Source organism: Zootoca vivipara, chromosome 15, assembly GCF_963506605.1.
Source record: "Zootoca vivipara chromosome 15, rZooViv1.1, whole genome shotgun sequence".
Lineage (NCBI taxonomy): Eukaryota > Metazoa > Chordata > Lepidosauria > Squamata > Lacertidae > Zootoca > Zootoca vivipara.
Window position 1 is genome coordinate 3,613,446 of NC_083290.1, and position 19,445 is coordinate 3,632,890.

Genomic DNA, 19,445 nt, shown 5'->3' on the forward strand with positions numbered 1-19,445 from the left:
TAGCAGTTTGAGAAACACACATATACTAAGGATTTCCGTAAAGCTCCTTTTGGAGTGGCCAGAGTGACACGGGTCAGAGCTGGAGGTTCAAAAGGAGGGGGGAAATTTAAAAGGCATTTCTGGCAGATGGCAGCATTCAGGCTTCCTTTAAGGGTGGGCAGTGCAGAGAAGAGAAGCCACGTGTCAGTCCAAACTGGCTTTAACAGAATGTTTAAACCTTGCTGGCAATCTGAAATGAGGAGAAGCCTCACTGCTTCAATGGCTTGTTAGAAATATACTCAACAAAGAGAAAGGGGAGCAAATGCAAAATTTATTCTGTACAACTCTGGTAAACAACGGGGGGGGGAATCTTTTCCCCGCAGAAAGAGATTTAAAAGCTTGATCTTTAACCAGGGTGACCGTTTAGCAGATTTATCTTTTAACTTATTGGCTTAATGCACTAAAATGCTATCTGGGTAAGAAACCTGAGCATCTGATTTGGACAAAAGAAGAGACTGGGAGGGCTAGGAAGGAAATAGATGGAGATCCCGCCCGCCCGCCCCCCCCAAACAGGAGTTTACAGGCTCAGCTAGAAGAAAGAGTTTACAGGCCTCAGCAGAAGAAAGAGACACCAACCGGAAAGAGGCCTGAACAAACACATTGCAGTGTGAGGAGGGACTACAGCATGGGAGCCTGTGGCAGCTTGCGGTCGCCTGACAGAGGTGGCAAGCCGCACTGTGCCCTTGGCAAGGGATCAAAGAGGACCCGGTGAGGTCACCCTAGAGGCTGTGCCAGAGGCTGAGTCACACACCCAGCAATGCACCTTCGCTGCCAGAAAAGGGAGGAGGAAAATAAGATTGGGGGGGGGGGATGAAGCTGGCTTTTTAAAAAGTACATGCTGGCAGATGCCACAGCCCTGGGGCGCTTGGCTACATTGATTTTGTGCCAGCTTCACAGGGTGAGGGGCCTTGGGGCCAAGGCAAAGCTTTCTTTGTTAGCTCTGAGTTTCAGAATTCAAAATGCATACAAGATCTTGTGCCACTTTAGCCAGCCAGGTGTGCGCGATGGGCCAGGGTCCTATTCTGGAATGTAGGTCCCCCCCCCAATCGAAGTATCTCTGCATGGAGTTAGCTAGAACCTCAATGAAAGATCAGAACATTTCCCCCTGAAGTGCTGGTTTTCTAGATGCAGGGACCTGTGTTTTTTGTGTTTGTTTGTTTCCCCACCATAGCTGCCAAGTTTTCCCTTTTCTCATGAGGAAGCCTATTCAGCATAAGGGAAAATCCCTTTAAAAAAGGGATAACTTGGCAGCTATGTTTCCCACCCAGGGATGGAAGGAATTCAAATGTGCAGGCAACTCCACGGACATATGCCCCCATAAGCCCCACAGTGATGCAATGTGGGAAAACAACCAACTGAAGCAGAAAAAGTGTAAAAATGGGGTTGAACGCTTCTGCGTGGAGCTTTCTTGCAATCACACTTGCCTCCCCCAGAGAGCCATTCTTGGCAAACAGCCTTTTGTAAACTACAGTCTCTTAACAGACACATGCCCCCTCCCTTCCTGTTCACTTCAGTTCTCTTCGGCAACAGGGCTGCACTGCGAGAGTGTGGTGCCACCGAGTCAGAGAGAAGCTGGAGTGGTCCTGAAGGGACTCTCCAAGACGCAGGGGCCAAAACCAAAAGGGCAAGACTCGGGCATCTATTCCTCAACAGTTTCCCCCTGCCTCTGACAGGTTCATCTGCCTCTTTCCCTCGAAGAGGAGGATGCTGGCCGCCATGGCACAGTTCAAGCTGTCCACGCCAGGGGCCACCGGGATGACTAGCCGCTTCCCCCCGGTGCTCTGGGCCAGCTGCCTGGCTTCCATGCTCACGCCGTGGGTCTCCCCACCGATCACCACCGCCGTCGCGGGACCCTCCATCCAGGGCTCGGAGTAAGGCTGGACTTCCAGCTGGCCCGGTTCTTGCCCCTCATCTCCGCTGCCGTCCAAATCAGGGTCCCAGTCCTGCACAGCCGCTTTTGCCTTCAGGTTGTAGGGCCGGGAGACCCAGCCATGGCTCTTGGCATTCTCTGCCACTGCTGGTGTGGCCTGTGCCTGGGAGCAGTCGGCCACGTGCACACAGCTGTCGGGGAGGAGGTAGCTTGGCAGGACCCCCCACTCCAGGTCGGAAAGGATGGCCAGGTGGAAGTGGGCTCCCATCCCTGCCCGGAGGACTTTGGGCTCCCAGGCGTCGACGCAGCCTGGAGTGCGGGGAGAAGGAGAAATGTTAGAAGAGTCTGGAGCAGTCTTGCGGAGAATGGCACACTGCTGACCTACAAATATTTTAAGCCGCCAGCTAATGACAGGTCTGTTGCCTGTGTTAGCATTTCATTTCACTTTTGATTTTTTTTTATTTGTATACTTCCTTTCTATATTGCTATACGCAAGGTGGTTTACAAGCTGAAGAAACAGCAAAGATTGCATACCTTATAACAATCTGATCCAATACACACACAAAAATGTAACTCAGGATTCAAGCGCCAGAGCATTCTCCCTGTGGCCCTCCAGGAATGCCTTACTGCCTTTGACAGTGGAGCCAAGCCTTGCTAGCAATAGCAGCAGCCATGGATGGCTAGCAGCCCTGCTGGCAGATGAAAAAGGCACAGCCCACCTAAGCACTCCTCATTCAAGGAGCCTCTTCAGATGCCACTCAGCAGCTGCCAGCGAGGGAGAGGAGAGAAACTGGACCACTAGAGTTTCCTAAGAGACTGACTCAGGTTCAGTTGGTCCTAAAAGAACTCTGAAATTTTAAGAACCAGGGCCTGGATTTACTTCCTCCCTCTACCCTCCCCATCCCTTCTTCCTTTTATGTTGTGACTTTTAGATTGCAAAGCCCAAAGGCATGTGTTGTTGTTTTTTAATTGTAACAAATGCTTCAAAAATATGAATAGAAAAGTAAACTTCCTTTGGGGAGTGGGTGGGTGGGGATTCTCATTTTATGAAAGTGGTCACAATCCCAATTCCACGGATTTCTTTAAAAGATTAAAGGAGGAAGCTTTCCAGAAGCAAAGCCTGCCCCTTTTGCATATCTGAAACCTTATCAAGTCCCTGAGTCAGGTCAGCTTTGGAGATGCCCTGCATATCTTTACAGCCATAGGTTTGGAAATGCGTCATAACAAAACCTGCTTTGTTAAAGGGTTAACGGCAACAGGCATGTTGATTAAGAAAACTCAGTTACCCATCAGTCTTACCTCCTTGGAGCCAAACCGCCCCCAAACCCATCAGGTTCTATTCTATATAAACCTTTCTGAGCCTGATGCCTTCAAGTTTGGGACAATTAATTCCCATCAGGCCACAGAATGCAAAGAGAATGGTGGGGGGTTTCGGGTTCTCTGGATCTGCTTTTTTTAGCTCCCCACCTTTCTCCCTCCCAGCCCCCTCCCCTTTCCTTTTGTGCCAAGTCTTCTTAGATGGCAAGCCTGAGAGCAGGGGACATTTCTGAGCGCTCTCCCCATCTGCAATTCCCAGCAACTATTATTCAAAGGCATGCTGCAGTTTCTGCCTCGCCCTCTCTTAAAGCTGTCCACTAGGTTGGTGACAGTCGCTGCCTTTTGTGGGACCAACCAGCTGCCTCTGGGAAGACGGCAACAGGTCCTGCCCCAAGGAGCAGAAGCGGAATTGGAACCCAGCTCTGATACATCCATAGAGTGACGCTCCCCACCTTTAAGAAGCAGCACCCTGCTGCAGCCTGCTCCAGCTGCTGATCTCAGGAGGGTGCCCATGTTCCCTGGGTCACGGATGTTGTCACAGATGAGAGAGAGGGGCAGCCCATGTTCTTGCTGGACTTCCGGGTATACCGTGTTTGCATGGTCTGGTCTGGAGAAGATTCCTGGGGGAAATGGAGGCGGGGAGGATTCCTTTAGAACAGGCATGTCCAACAGGTAGATCGTGATCTACCGGTAGATTACTGGACGTCTGTGGTAAATCACTGGCTCCCCACCATAGAAGCTTCACAACTTTGGCTCAGCTAAAAAAACGCTCAACATTTTCTCCCTGCACCTACCCAAAATGGGGCTTTCCTCTCCCTAAAAAAAAGAGCTCAATAACTCTTTCACCTGAAACCCAAAAAGCAGGATTTTCGTTCCTGAAGAAAAGCTCAACAACTTTGACCTGAACCCCCCCTCCAAAAAAAGGGGGGTAGATGACTGCCAGTTTTTAACTCTGTGAGTAGATCGCAGTCACTTGGGAGTCGGCCACCCCTGCTTTAGAACAAGGGTGGAGGCTCCTCAGACCCATAGCCTCAAATGGGCCCCTCGAGACTCTCCCAAAGCCTATCCCCAGGCCACACCCCCTACTGGCCCTGCTTCACATACACCATGAGTGCCTGGAATTCTGGAGTGCCACTTCCAGTCAGTGCAGACACTACTGAGCTAGATGGGTCAATACGGTCTGACTCAGTATAAGGCAGCTTCCCATGTTCCTCTTTAAACCAGCCCCTTATAAGGACTAGAATCTTGTTTTAATTTCAAGAAAAGAGCTGTGACTCGGAGACAACGTATCAGCCTCGCCCAGGCTCAATTTCCACCACTTCCAGGTTGGGCTGGGAATATCCTCTTGTCTGAGACTCTGCAGAGCTTCTGCCAGTCAGTGTGGACATTACTGAGCTCAGAGGGACCAATGGCCTGCCCGTGTATAAGGCAGCCTCCCTGCGTCCCTGATGAACTTACCAATCACACCCTGAGATGTGATGACATCAGACCAGGTCTTGAGGTCTTCAAACTTCACCTTGACGAGGCTGGCGCCTTTCAGCTTGTCCACCGGCAGCTCCTTCAGTTGCTCTATGGTGCTGAAGAAGAGCGTCTGGGGAACGGCACCAGCTGCCAGCGCGTCAGTTATTAGTCGCCTGCCCTCCAGCAGGATCTTCCCGTGTTTCTCGCGAAACGACCTAGACTTGGCAAGCGTCACCGCTTTGCTGCAGAGAAACAGATCCATCAAGCCCACAAGCTTTTCCTCCTCTTTCTCCCCTCTCCCCCATGCTGGTTGACAAATGTTATCTGTAGCCCCAAAGGAGGACACCCACCAAAGGCGATAGAGAGCACACCAGCCAGCTCAATCAGAGGTGGTTCTTCCAAAAGGAACAAATCCAAAATGTGCACAACTGTTTCCATTTATAACAATCCCCCCCCATAACAGGAGAATGGTTTTAGTTCCATGGTACAGCCTCAGCGTCCCATTCACAAAGCCCCAGGTTCAATCCCTGGCATCTCCTGAGAGTGTTGCTTTCCTGAAATAATGGAAACCCACTGCAATTCTGAGCTAGATGGGCGGGTTGCTCTGACTTGCTATAAGGCAGCTTTCGATATCAACCCATCCAATCTCCATCACATCCTTCTGCAGCCTTTTTCTGCCAATAAAACCTAGGGAGAATGTGTATCTATGGTGAAGGAGGGAAGCAAACCTTGCCCTGCTTTCAGAGCCACATGGAAGACTGACTAAATGAAAGCCACGTGGACTTAGGGACATTGGGAAGTTGCACTGCCTTGCTTCCCAGAAAGCATCCTTGCAAGGGGGAGAATAACCCAGCTCGTTTGCTTTCCTCTACCCTTCCCTTCTGTTTTTCCTTTCATGCTGCAAATACTCAAGACTGCGAATCAGCAGACAGAGAAGACTGCCTTATCTTTTAATATACAGTTGGCACTTTTGTTTTTTCAGCTAGTTTAAAATAGCTTCTTATTAATTTTTTATATTATTATAGTAAACCAGGGTGGTGCAGCGGCTGGACTGTTGGATTAGGCCACAGGCACCCCCCAAACTTTGGCCCCCCAGATGTTTTGGACTATAGTTCCCATCATCCCTGACCACTGGTCCTGTTAGCTAGGGATCATGGGAGTTGTAGGCCAAAACATCTGGAGGGCTGCAGTTTTGGGGGTGCCTGGATCATAGCTGTCAACCCTCCCTTTTTGTGGGAAACTCTCTTATTCCAAGCTGTCAGCCTTCCCTTTTTTTGCTGGAAATTCCCTTATTCCAGTGCTGTTTCCTGCTGCTATCCTGGATTGTTAGATATACCAGACTGTCCCCGGGACAGGTGAAAATCCCTTATTTTCAAATCCAAAAGTTGACAGCTATGGCCTGGATTAGGCACTGGCAGACCAGAGTTCAAATCCTCTCAGCCGTGAAACAGTCATGGGGAACGAACCCTGCTCCTTGGAGGAAGGGTGGACTTTAAATACAACAAACAAACATTTCCATCCTTCTGTCTCCCATCCACCCAGAACTGCAACTCCCAGAGGCCCTTGCGCGCGACCTTTCTCGCTTGCCCTGGTGGTTCTTGGGAGTTGTAGTCCCTTTCCCCGTTCGTCGTTTCCCGGACTCCGACCGAGCCCAACAACCCCCAGAATGCCTTGCGCGCGCGCGCGGCCTTGCCTAAGTCTCTTGTCTCCGGACTGCGCCTTCTGGAAGCATAGTTCCGCTTCTTTGCGTTCCGGCACCTTCTCGGCCGCTGCCTTTGGGGCCTTGCTCTCCGAGCCGGCCTGGTCTCGAGGCTTCTTCGAAGGTCCGGCCTTGTGCTGAGGAGGGCCGGGGACGACCCGTCGCTGCTCCTCCCGCGCCTGCGCGACGGAGGGCAGCACGCGGACGGGGCTCCTCTTCAGCGCGCGGACCCCTCGCCGTCCGGCCGCGCTGCCCAGGGCCGGCCTGAGCAGCAAGAAGGGGGCTCGCGCTCTCCTCACGAAGGCCGCCATATTGGTTACTGGCGCGGGCGTCGATCGGGATTTCCGCTTCTCAAACTATCGCGAGATCTCCGTTACTAATGGCAACCTAAATACCGGCCTTAAAAAGCCATAGAGATGGAAGAGGGGCGTCAAAACGTTTTGCCGCAACTTCCGGGCTACGTTCGGAAACGGCCATTGGCTGCGAGTCCCTTGTAGAGATATGGCATAGTAGATTCATCGTTGCGATTTCATCTCACACTTTTAAGACGAACCCGATATGGTGTTCACCATAGATATATAAAGCTATAGAGACACCACTCAACGTTCGTGGAAAATCATGAATTACAGAAGCTTTCAAAAATAAGTTTTATCTGTTTCAAGAGCGCTGTCGCCTCAAATATGAATATGTCTATATTTTAAAAGTTGCCTCAGGTTTAGGCTGCGTGACGTCATTCATACGCGCCAGAAAGGGGAGAGGATAAATACAAAACGAACCGCACCCCCTGAATCAGGCGACCGCGCTTGCTCGCGAATCACTTCTGTGTGGGCGGAGTTTGGGAAGAAAGACGACCCTGAAGATGAAGGCTCGGCGGGCGCTGCATTTCGTGTTCAAAGTGGGCGACCGATCCGAGACCGTGCACTTCTACCGGGATGTACTGGGCATGCGCGTAAGTAGGGGCGCGAGATGGTGGGCGGTTGGGAAGCGGCCTTGGCTGTTTGGGGGGAGGGCTTTTTTAGGCAGGGATGACGTCACGGCTACGGGTGCCTCAGGGTCCCAAGCAACGCGGGAACGAGTTTGTTTGGTTTTTGAGCGTCGTCCCCTAGAGCGGCTAGTTAATTACGGCGGCCTCTTTGGCCCAATCTTCCTACAGAGGCGGCGTTTGCTTTCCTGAACGTTTCGTTTGTCGCTCCTGATTAGGCCGCAGAGCGGCGCACTTGGTTTTTCAGGAAATCAGGAATGCATTCATTTTTTATAAGTAACACATTTCAGAAAACATTCTGTGTGTGTCTCCATATATCTATATGCAAATATTCACATGTTGCGCTTAAGATCACTTTGGAATAATAGTGTTAAAACGCAATATACTTGTATATGCCTGAATGTTAACTTTTTTTTTTTTATAACAAACAGGTTCTAAGGCATGAGGAATTTGAAGAAGGCTGCAAGGCCACTTGTAACGGGTACATTGTCTTCATTTTGGTTGTTTCTCATCAAAGCGGACGTTTCCCTCGACACTCAAGAGCAGGCATAGGCAAACTCGGCCCTCCAGATGTTTTGGGACTACAACTCCCATCATCCCTAGCTAACAGGACCAGTGGTCAGGGATGATGGGAGTTGTAGTCCCAAAACATCTGGAGGGCCGAGTTTGCCTACGCCTGCTCTTGAGTGTTCGGAGGCGGTAGCCCCAAAGGGGTGGAGAGCTCTGAGGCATTTGCTGCTGCCTGGCAACGCAAGCTTCTTCTACCAATTGTGCCTGCGAAATAAATGCTCCCTTGCTTCCCATTGGCTGACCTTCTGTGACATCATGGGACATTCGCAACAATTCTACCTGTGTATAGTGCCAGTGTCTGGGTAGAATGCTGCCCTTCAAATGAGTCCAGTGTTGGGTGGAGAGGAGATGTGCACCATTGATAAGAGCAGAAAGCTGGGAAGATAGGTGGGAGACTAATCAGAATAGAAAAAACTGCCTTAAAAAACTGACCTGGTATGTCTTCCCATCAAGCCCTCTATTGCCCTCTCTGACTGGCAGTGGCTTTCCAGAGTTTTAGGCAAGAGCCCTACCCAGAGATGCCAGAGATTGAACCTGGGACCTTCTCATGCGAGGCATAATCTCTGCCATTGCATTGGCATCTGAGTGAGCTGAAGAACCCCAGGGAAGAGGGAGATGTAGGGATCCTCCCCGTGTTACTGCAATACAAATAAAAGGCAGCTGTGTTTCTAGCCCCTATGACGGCAAGTGGAGTAAAACGATGGTGGGCTACGGTCCAGAAGACAACCACTTCGTCGCGGAGCTAACCTATAATTATGGAATCGGAGATTACCGCCTTGGCATCGATTTCCTGGTAGGCACCGCTTCATTCAGTTGATAAGTGAGAAGGTTTGCAAAGTATGTTGGTTCTGGGATCGCCAAGGCTTAGTTTCTGCTCAAAAGAACAGGTGAAATGAACAAAGCACTGAGTAGGCCCTGGGAGTGCGGTGGGCTACATTTCTCATTATAGAAAAGGTAAAAAGCTCTGCAGTTGCTGTTGGGGGCCTTTGGCGTTTGCATAGCAAAGGGACTAGATCAGTAAGCTTTTGTGGACTGTGTGTTCTGAGCATAGCTGCCAAGTTATCCCTTTTTTAAGGGATTTTCCCTTATGCTGAATAGGCTTCCTCGTGAGAAAAGGGAAAACTTGGCAGCTATGGTTCTGAGTCTTCTTCAATTGTGGTAGGGTTAGGTGTACTGCAGGTGTTAGGAAACCTTTGGCCCTCCTGATGCTGCTAAACTACACGTCCCATCAGCACCAGCAAGCATGGCCAATGGGCACAGAGGATGGGAGCTGTAGTTCAGCAAGATCTTGCTCAATGCACTCCATCAAAATATTCCAGGACGGTTTTAATCTGTTCTTAGTCAATTTTTATTTTAACTTTTTGAAAGTCTTAAATTAATTGTCATTTTTTCTTATTGATGACTTTATCTTTATTGTAAAAGAGCTTTGAGGGGTTTTCTTTTACAATCAAGCAGTGTATAGATTTTGTGATTTGGGGAGGGGGAGGTAAATAAAAATGGTCTTGTCAATGGAGGCCAGTCAGAAAGCGAGACCTCTGAAGCCTATCCAACTGTTTGGGCAGGTTGAGATCAGGGGTCAAATGTGGCAGACGGGTGCTATTTTTTATACTGCTACTACTCCAATGCTACTACTACATTTATATCCCGGATTTACTCCAAGGAGCTCAAGGTGGTGAGCATGCTTTCCCCCTCCTCTTGCCATTTTATTCCAAACACAACCCTGTGAGGCAGGTTAGGCTGAGAAAGAGCAATTGGCCCCGGGTCATCCAGGGCTGTGATTCTGGGATTATTTTTTTCTCTTCTTCTTGCCATGCCAGGGGATGACTATTGTGTCCAGCCAGGCTGTGAGCAATGCCAAAAGGCTGCAGTGGCCGCTCAAAGAGCTCTCAGCAGGCGTCTACGAAACGGAAGCCCCAGGAGGATACAAGTTCTGCCTGGAAGACAAAACGTCAGCAAAGGAAGGTAAAGAGCCTGCAGGGCCCCCATTTGCATATGATACTCTGTAGTTAGGGTGACAGTCGATTCATCTGCCCGTGGAGATTCAGCCTTCTGGGAAAAAAATTATTTTCCTTCAAGCTTATGCAGGCAGTAAAGAATACCCCTTTCCACAATTGCTAACTGATTTCTGATTTTAATTTTTTGATATGGCTTTCATCATATTGTTTTTATGCGCAATTGCTGCAAACTGCTCAGATTTTTTTAAAATAATGAATCAGCGTTACAGGCAACCCCCTATTGACGCGTGTTCAATATGTGTGCGACTCTGCATAATAATAATAATAATTTATTATTTATACCCCACCCATCTGGCTGGGTTTCCCCAGCCACTCTGGGCAGCTTCCAACAGAAAAATAAAATACGGTAATCTATTAAACCAGGCATCCCCAAACTGCGGCCCTCCAGATGTTTTGGCCTACAACTCCCATGATCCCCAGCTAAGAGGACCAGTGGTCAGGGATGATGGGAATTGTAGTCCAAAACATCTGGAGGGCCGAAGTTTGGGGACGCCTGTATTAAACATTAAAAGCCTCCCTAAACAGGGCTGCCTTCAGGTGTCTTCTAATGTCTTCTACGCTCATTGTGCTAACCCCCCGGAAAGTGACCTAAAAAGGTCACAAAAAAGGAGCAGAACTCAGCTGGGTGGGGGTGGAACTGGGTCGGAATAGGGTGTTTGCAGACTTTTTAAAAGGTGTTTCAAATATATGCAGTTTCACTGATGCGTGCGAACATAACCCCTGCGTAAATGGGGGAGGGAGAGGTGTTGCCTGTATATAACCAGTTTTTATAAAGCATAACAATAGAGTTGGGGAGAGGAACTACCAGCCACCAGCCCCAAATTTATTGGAATCCTCAATCCTGTACCTAAAGCCCATCCATCCCTAAAGCTCTTCCGTTCTTCCAGATCCTGTGCTGAAGGTTACTTTGGCCGTGTCCAGCCTGCAGAAATCTCTGGTCTACTGGTCCAAGTTCCTGGGCATGAAGCTATACGAGGAGGACAAAGACAAGCAGAAGGCTCTGCTCGGCTATGGAGATAACCAGGTGAGGCTGAAGGGAACCTCAGGGCATCTTCCAGGTATGTGTGGCAGAGACGGGGGCCGCTATTCCGACTTCTGCAGTTAACAAACTATACAGTTCCCAGGATTCCGTTGGGGAAGTCATGTGCTTTAACTGGATGGCATGGATATCTCCGCTCTCTTCGCAAGCCCCACTTCTTCTGCTGTTGCTGCTGCTGAGGCATCAGTCTTCGCTGCAGACCCGGTGGCCTGATTTCCTTTCCTTTTATTTTCCCCTTCCAGTGTAAGCTGGAGTTGCAGGGCATCGGCCAAGCCGTGGACCACGGGTCAGCCTTTGGGAGGATCGCCTTCTCCTGCCCCAAGGAAGAGGTCAGTGGGGATTGCTTACAGGATTTGTCAGGAAAGGGGCTGCCGCTCAAGTGGGAGATGAAAGGTCCCGGGTTCGGTTCCTGGCGGCATCTCCAGGTCGGGCTGGGAGAGACTCCTGCACGAAATCTTGCAGAGCCACTGCCAGCCAGAGTAGAGAATACTGAGGTAGACCCAGTAGCCTGGACTTTGTCTCAGGTTCCTAATGTTCCCAACAAGACAAAGGCAACTTTACCTTGAAATAAATGCCTAGTGGGGATATATCAAAAGCATGCAACACCTGTTCATAAATAGAAATGTTGAATAACACAAAGTAGCTACCAATCTGTTCATTAAAGTCCTTCTTCACGCAGCACATAGTTAAGCTACGGAGCTCACTCTTGCAGTGGCAGGTATGGCTTCAAAAGAGGATTGGACAGTGTCAGGGGGTTGTTGCGACTACTCTAGAGTAACGACACTCCGCATTCTTGTCTTTAGACAGTTTTATTTAGTGCAGTCTATTTACAGTGAAACTGGTGTGTAGAACATGTCTGCTCAGTCCGATGCAGAATCCGGCAATGGACCGCCCCTCGACTTCTTCCAGCATAAGAGTCTCGGGACGGCAAACCTTCTTCCCCTCCTTCTCCTGCGTAATTCCGGAACGGGGGGGGGGGGAAGGGTCTACGCTCCATGTTTTCCTTCTCCCCCCTTTCCCCCCCTCTCTCTTCCTCCTGTGTAGCAGGGGCTCTTTTGTGTTGCCGGAGCCCTGCATCCCTCTTCCCCCTTCCTCACTGGACTCCTCCCCCTCCTCACTGGCATTGCTGCTATTGGAGGAGCTGCTCTTGATGAGGGGAGGAGGATCCCTGTATTCTCTTCCCCTGACAGACAGGAAAGCGCTGCCAATGTTTACTAGCCACAATGGCTGTGCTCTGCCCTCCACGGCTGGAGGCAGCAATGCTTCTGAAGCAATGCTCCCCACAGGAGGGGAGAGTTGCTCTTGTGCTCAGGCCCCACTTGCAGAATCCCCACTGGGGCCTCTGGGAGGCCAAACTAAGAACAGGATGCTGGGCTGGAGGGTCCCACTGCGCCCTCTTCTTACAGTCTTAATTCAACTAGTTCTTGGACTACTGTAAATGGATTAGTTGGTTGTTGTTGTTGTTTTTACAAAAGCTGTAAATGGATTGGTTTGGCTTGTTTATTTATTTGATGACATTGGGATCCCAACTTTCCTCGTAAGAAGCACAAGGTGGATGCATCCATACTTCTCCCCATTTTATCCCCACAACAACCTTGCCAGGTAGGTTAGGCTGAGAGACAGGGACTGTCCCAAGGTCGCCCAAGGAGCTTCGTGGCCTATTTGGCACCCGAGTTTTAGATTTCATTCATTAAAGGCGCTCAAAGATTTTGTGAAACGAGAAATGAGCTCCCTCTTCTGTTCCCTTCCCTCGTTCAAAACGGACGCATTCGCACACTGATGATTTCCCCTGCCCCGTTTCATTTTTCCTCCCAAGTTGCCTGGCATCGAAGCCTTGATGAAGAAGGAAGGCCAGAAGATCTTGACCCCCCTTGTGAGCCTGGACACGCCTGGGAAAGCGACGGTTCAGGTGGTCATCCTGGCGGATCCTGTGAGTGCAGCCTCAAAACAGCTTTCGTGCCTCCAGTGTTAGGTCAGGAATGAGGGCTCTGTGGCCAGGTGTCTTTGGACTCTCAACTCCCTTCAGGCCCCGGCTGCAGCAGGGCCAGTGGTCAGGGGTGATGGGAGTTGTAGTCCATCAGCATCTGGAGGGCCACAGGGTCCCCTGCCCCGGATCCCAAGAAGCAGCATTCCCTACTTGTGTGCGAGAGATGAAGGAATGCCTCTGTTTAGCAGAGGGAGTCCTTCCTGAGAGAGGGGAATGCCTCTTCTTGGAGCAACAATTGACACAGCTCCAAATATAGGACTCTTAACTCCTACCAGCCTTGCTAGCAACATCTCTATGGGTTCCTGTATATGTAGTGCATGTGGAGGGAGAATTTTAACACATCGCAGTTCCCAAAAAATAAACCAGAGGCAATTTCATCCAGCAGAGCTGTACTGCTACCGAAGGCAAATGAGCATAATGGTCACAAATCCAATACATTCAGGATTGGCACTGTCCCCAAGAAATCCAGTTACAGCAGTCTTGTCTTAAACTTAACAATAACTTATAATAAGACTAAACCAGGGGTCAGCAAACTTTTTCAGCAAGGGGCCGGTCCACTGTCCCTCAGACCTTGTGGGGGGCCAGACTATATTTTGGGGGGAAATATGAACGAATTCCTATGCCCCACAAATAACCCAGAGATGCATTTTAAATAAAAGGACACATTCTACTCATGTAAAAACATGCTGATTCCAGGACCATCCGCGGGCCAGATTTAGAAGGCAATTGGGCCGCATCCGGCCCCCGGGCCTTAGTTTGGGAACCCCTGGACTAAACCTTGACACTATAGCATACAGAACAGAACACCACACCCAGAACAAAGAGAGAAAAGACAAATGTGAAACCCAGGCTCCTCCTGGCCTGACCTTGACAGAAAGGATAAGGAACCAGTTTAAAGCAGCTTCCCAGAAGGCATGGGCGTAGGCGGGGGGGGGGAGGAGGGGGCAATTGCCCCCCCTAGAAGCAGGGCCACTGGCCAGCCTGCCCCACTGCCCACCCGGTGCCGTCTCCCTTCTCCCTGGCTGGCTGTGGGGCGGGCGGCGGGAAAGCACCAGAGCTGCGCAAAGCGTTTGGCTGGCTTTCCCTCGCTCCGCCCCACAGCCAGCAAGGGAGAAGGGAGACGTCCCTTCTAGCCGGCTGGCTGTGGGGCGGGCGGAGGGAAAGCCAGGCAACCGCTTTGCGCGGCTCTGGGGCTTTCCCTCCACCTGCCCCAGGGATTGCAGAGGGGGAGGAGGGGATCGGAGCAGCCCGATTTCGGGCTGATCCTGGCTCCCCCTCGTCCCTTCCGATCGCGGAGGGGGAGGAGGGAGTCGGAGCAGCCCGATTTCGGGCTGATCCTGGCTCCCCCTCGTCCCTTCCTATCGCGGAGGGGGAGTCGGGAGTCGGAGCAGCCCGATTTCGGGCTGATCCTGGCTCCCCCTCGTCCCTTCCGATCGCGGAGGGGGAGGAGGGAGTCGGAGCAGCCCGATTTCGGGCTGATCCTGGCTCCCCCTCGTCCCTTCCGATCGTGGAGGGGGAGGAGGGAGTCGGAGCAGCCCGATTTCGGGCTGATCCTGGCTCCCCCTCGTCCCTTCCGATCGCGGAGGGGGAGGAGGGAGTCGGAGCAGCCCGATTTCGGGCTGATCCTGGCTCCCCCTCGTCCCTTCCGATCGCGGAGGGGGAGGAGGGAGTCGGAGCAGCCCGATTTCGGGCTGATCCTGGCTCCCCCTCGTCCCTTCCGATCGCGGAGGGGGAGTCGGGAGTCGGAGCAGCCCGATTTCGGGCTGATCCTGGCTCCCCCTCGTCCCTTCCGATCGCGGAGGGGGAGTCGGGAGTCGGAGCAGCCCGATTTCGGGCTGATCCTGGCTCCCCCTCGTCCCTTCCGATCGCGGAGGGGGAGTCGGGAGTCGGAGCAGCCCGATTTCGGGCTGATCCTGGCTCCCCCTCGTCCCTTCCGATCGCGGAGGGGGAGGAGGGAGTCGGAGCAGCCCGATTTCGGGCTGATCCTGGCTCCCCCTCGTCCCTTCCTATCGCGGAGGGGGAGTCGGGAGTCGGAGCAGCCCGATTTCGGGCTGATCCTGGCTCCCCCTCGTCCCTTCCTATCGCGGAGGGGGAGTCGGGAGTCGGAGCAGCCCGATTTCGGGCTGATCCTGGCTCCCCCTCGTCCCTTCCGATCGCGGAGGGGGAGTCGGGAGTCGGAGCAGCCCGATTTCGGGCTGATCCTGGCTCCCCCTCGTCCCTTCCGATCGCGGAGGGGGAGGAGGGAGTCGGAGCAGCCCGATTTCGGGCTGATCCTGGCTCCCCCTCGTCCCTTCCGATCGCGGAGGGGGAGGAGGGAGTCGGAGCAGCCCGATTTCGGGCTGATCCTGGCTCCCCCTCGTCCCTTCCGATCGTGGAGGGGGAGGAGGGAGTCGGAGCAGCCCGATTTCGGGCTGATCCTGGCTCCCCCTCGTCCCTTCCGATCGCGGAGGGGGAGGAGGGAGTCGGAGCAGCCCGATTTCGGGCTGATCCTGGCTCCCCCTCGTCCCTTCCGATCGCGGAGGGGGAGTCGGGAGTCGGAGCAGCCCGATTTCGGGCTGATCCTGGCTCCCCCTCGTCCCTTCCGATCGCGGAGGGGGAGTCGGGAGTCGGAGCAGCCCGATTTCGGGCTGATCCTGGCTCCCCCTCGTCCCTTCCGATCGCGGAGGGGGAGGAGGGAGTCGGAGCAGCCCGATTTCGGGCTGCTCCGATGTGGCCCCGCCCCTTGGCCCCGCCCCTTGCTCCCCGCCCCCTGCCAGAAGGAATGACCCAAAGACTAGAAACCTTCTGCCTGTTTCTTTCACGTAGAAAGAAAGCTTCCAGAACACTCTTGAGCTAAGCAGAACAGGAAAGATCTCTACGCATCAGATCAATACCTTCTGTACTAAGAAATGCAAACTGACAGTATATCCCCAAAATAATTGCCAGCTCCCTTGAGTTGTGACCGCGAGCCCCGTGACAAATGTCGCTTCCCTTTGGGTGACCCCCTTGCTGTTCCTCCTCTTCAACCTGCTTTAGGACGGCCACGAAATCTGCTTTGTCGGGGATGAGGCCTTCAGAGAGCTTTCCAAGGTGGACCCAAACGGTGGGAAACTCTTAGATGAGGTGAGGCTCCTGCTTTCAACGTTTATTCTGAATTAAAAGGCAATTCAAGGGCTCGGCTTCTCTCTGTTACGATGTGGCTCACGGCTTTTCTCTTCTCTCCTGCAGGCGATGGCGGCCGACAAGAGCCATGAATGGTTTGCCAAACGTAACACCCCAAAGCCTTCCGCTTAGCATGGGGGGGGGGGGGAATCATCTGGTTGGCAGTGTCTTTTGTGGGGACCTAGGAAAGGAGGCCATTGGCCATATACTTTCTCCGCACGTGGAGGAGTATTGCTGCTATTGCTTGGAACTCCTTCTCTTTTAATTAAATTAATTGCAGTTTCCTTCCCTCCCCTCTTGAATCTGTTCCTTTCTTGTGTGTGCATGGAGCGGGGAGACCTCTTGGCTGCGACGGATGCAGCCTGCAAAGGTGTGATGATTCACCAAACCAAAATGCCGCTGCATGTCATTGTCCTGTCCATTGTTTCAAATGCACACACCCCTTTGAGAACTTTTCTGTCCGAACTTTATAAATAAATAAATATAAATAGCTTATCCTACTGTACATTCCTGCCGTCTAAAAGGACAGGCCCCCCCCTTCCCCCAAATAGTCGGGACGGTACCACTCCATCTTGCAAAATGTGTGTGTGTGTGTTTTTAAGTGCCGCACTCTTACTAAATCCTCTGCACCTAGAAATTCTAGCAGGCCGTTGCCGGCAAACAAATGGCAGAGCCCCTGCTTTGCATGCAGAAGCCCCCACAATTTGATCCTCAGCATCTCCAGGTTAAAAGGATTAGATAGCGGGAGGCGATGAGGAAAGAGCTGCCTGAAACATGGGTGGCAGCTGCCAGTCAGAGCAGGCAGTAGTGGTCTTGATGGAGAAAGCATCTGACCTACATAAGGCTGCTCCCTAAGCTGCTTAAGCACATCAGGAAAAGGTTCAAGGAGCAGGTTTGGTGCTCCTTTTCAGGCAAGGCATTTGGCGCCGCCAACCCCACGGCGGTACAGTCCTCCAACCCTAGCAGGGCTGTACCACAAAACGAAGCCCAACACACTGCTCCCAATTTGAAACAAGAGAGAGGCAGCTACAAAATACTGCAAGGTGACACCGGAGAGCTTATCAAGGGACCCTTTATTGCCTTAACCGCCAGAGATCGTCAGGGCGGAAGGTGGTCCTCTCCGCAGTCATCTGCTGTTCTTTTTCTCCAGCTCCTCCACCCTGGTGATGTGGACCTTCCCGGTGGCTTCCTCCTCCAAAAGGTCTCGGTGGTCTCTCCCTGCCTCCCATTTTGCTTCGGATTTTAGGTCGTGGTTGGCCAGGCAGGGGGCAGCGCTCTTGTGCACCACCAAATCCATGATGGAGACGGACCCTTTCACTTGCGAGACCAGGGGAGTGGTTTTCTCAAGCTCAGCCTGTGACATGTCGTCATGAGCGCCCCTTCCTTCTGACCTGTACACAGGGCCCTTCTCGAGATCAGGCGCGAGTCATGCTTGAAAGGGCTGTCCCTGGTGTTCCAAACAGAGGGCAGGAAAAGGAGCACTTCTTAAATCTGCTGCCTATTATTATTATTATTAATTAGTATTAAGGCGAACATCACCTTACCCCATATATGCCCTCTCGGCTGTTTGGATCTGCAGAACTGGCCACATAACGGCCGTTTGTAAGAACTCAAGCTTTTGGTGTGGCAGCAGCTACACTTTGGAACTCCCTGCCTATTGATATGAGGCGGGCGTTTTCACCGTACTCTTTCCCGCACTTGCTAAAAACGTTTTTGTTTAGACAAGCCTAACCAGATATTCGGAATGGTGGTGTTTTTTGCAGTTTGTTGCTAAATGTTTGGAATGTTTTAAATTTTTTTACTTATAATCTTATTATTCTTTTTGTAAACTGCTTTGAGTACTGTATTTCTACAACCAAGCGGGATATACATTCTATGGAATAATAATAATAATAATAATAATAATAATAATAATAATAATAATAAACCTGCCCTTCACTCTAATGGCCCAGGGTTCCAGTAATTAAAACTCAGTATTAAAGACAGTTTAAGATGACTTAAAAATCACAGCAATAAGGTGGGTTCTAATAATATCATGGGGACCCAGGTGGCGCTGTGGGTTAAACCACAGAGTCTAGGGCTTGCTGATCAGAAGGTCGGCGGTTCGAATCCCTGCAATGGGGTGAGCTCCCGTTGTTCGGTCCCAGCTCCTGCCCACCTAGCAGTTTGAAAGCACCTCAAAGTGCAAGTAGATAAATAGGTACCGCTCAGGCAGGAAGATAAATGGTGTTTCCATGCACTGCTCTGGTTCGCCAGAAGCGGCTTAGTCATGCTGGCCACATGACCTGGAAGCTGTCTGCAGACAAACGCCGGCTCCCTCGGCCTATAGAGCGAGATGAGCGCCGCAACCCCAGAGTCGGACACGACTGGACCTGATGATGGTCAGGGGCCCCTTTACCTTTACCTAATAATATAATGATGACAATAACTGTCTGTTTTGCTCAGAGCAATATTACAGAGCAGTAATGAATTGCTGGAGGACCTTTCATGGTTTTAAAAATGCATCGCCTGTAATTATCTTCTGACACAACACCCTTGTGTTATATCACTTGTAAGGTGGCTGAGTTCCAGAGCAGCAAAAGCCCCCCCCCCCCCCGCGCTTCAGATTCCCAAAGCTGCAATTCTAGTGTTGCCATATTTCAAAAAGTGAAAACCTGGACAGAAAAGTTGTTGAGCAATGCCTCGAAGAAATTGGTAGCCTACAAAGAGATACGCTTGTCTGGATGGTGTCGGGCTCAGACTCGCATCAGCCCTAACCAGCGTGGCCCATGGTAGTACAGTAGACTGCACAGGTGGAGGGGGAACCCCTGTGGCCTTCCAGCTGTGCCACCACAACTCCCATGAGCCCCAACTAAAATGGCCAGTAGTGAGGGATGATGGGCGTTGTAGTCTATCAGCATCCGGAGACTCCCCACTCCTTTAGTTTCGGATCGGGAACAGGGAGGCCTGGGATTAAATCTCCACTCACCCCAAAATACAGCCAGCCAGACTGGGCGCCATAAAGATAGAAATGCAAGAAAGCACTCTGCACATGCCCAGAGACGCGTCCCTCAAGCTATCCCCTGCACAAACCCAGGAGGCGATTTAAAAGATGGCAGGTTGCGAAACGTCGAGAGCTTGAGGAGAATGTCTCCTGCCCCAATATTTCCAAACCCCGGCGCCCTTCTCGCTTTGCAGTCGGGAGGGAGCCCCGACACCTGCTGCTCTTCGTGAGGAAGGAGGAATAGAAAGAGCCCCCCCCCCTCCATCCAGGGGCTTTTTTTTACCAGCCGGTGTAGGCGGGCAGCAGGATGGCTCGGCGGCCCCCGCGCCGTGCAGTGTTGCG

At 51.7% G+C, this 19,445-nt stretch overlaps 2 protein-coding genes across 2 annotated transcripts; one reads left to right on the forward strand and one right to left on the reverse strand.

Moving 5' to 3' along the window:
• Positions 1–568: 568 nt before the first annotated feature.
• Positions 569–6,796, reverse strand: MRM3 (mitochondrial rRNA methyltransferase 3). The gene is made up of 4 exons (XM_035139960.2): positions 6,381–6,796; positions 4,685–4,929; positions 3,679–3,846; positions 569–2,218 (listed from the first exon to the last, which is right to left on the reverse strand). Exons 1-4 carry the CDS (start codon positions 6,695–6,697, stop codon positions 1,686–1,688), a joined length of 1,263 nt encoding a protein of 420 aa, XP_034995851.2. The 5' UTR covers positions 6,698–6,796; the 3' UTR covers positions 569–1,685.
• A 318-nt stretch (positions 6,797–7,114) lies between these two features.
• On the forward strand, positions 7,115–16,404 carry GLOD4 (glyoxalase domain containing 4). Its single transcript, XM_035138919.2, has 9 exons — positions 7,115–7,335; positions 7,800–7,849; positions 8,611–8,731; positions 9,756–9,900; positions 10,841–10,977; positions 11,235–11,321; positions 12,809–12,922; positions 15,995–16,081; positions 16,187–16,404. Exons 1-9 carry the CDS (start codon positions 7,246–7,248, stop codon positions 16,250–16,252), a joined length of 897 nt encoding a protein of 298 aa, XP_034994810.2. The 5' UTR covers positions 7,115–7,245; the 3' UTR covers positions 16,253–16,404.
• The last annotated feature ends 3,041 nt before the right edge of the window (positions 16,405–19,445 follow it).

Coding starts and splice junctions, on each gene's coding strand:
- MRM3 (XM_035139960.2), bottom strand. CDS start 6,697: ATGGCGGCCTTCGTGAGGAGAGCGCGAGCCCCCTTCTTGCTGCTCAGG. Junction 4,930..6,380: donor TCCGGAGACAAGAGACTTAG/GCAAGGCCGCGC, acceptor GTTTCTCTGCAG/CAAAGCGGTGACGCTTGCCA. Junction 3,847..4,684: donor CACATCTCAGGGTGTGATTG/GTAAGTTCATCA, acceptor CATTTCCCCCAG/GAATCTTCTCCAGACCAGAC.
- GLOD4 (XM_035138919.2), top strand. CDS start 7,246: ATGAAGGCTCGGCGGGCGCTGCATTTCGTGTTCAAAGTGGGCGACCGA. Junction 7,336..7,799: donor GGGATGTACTGGGCATGCGC/GTAAGTAGGGGC, acceptor TATAACAAACAG/GTTCTAAGGCATGAGGAATT. Junction 7,850..8,610: donor TGCAAGGCCACTTGTAACGG/GTACATTGTCTT, acceptor CTGTGTTTCTAG/CCCCTATGACGGCAAGTGGA.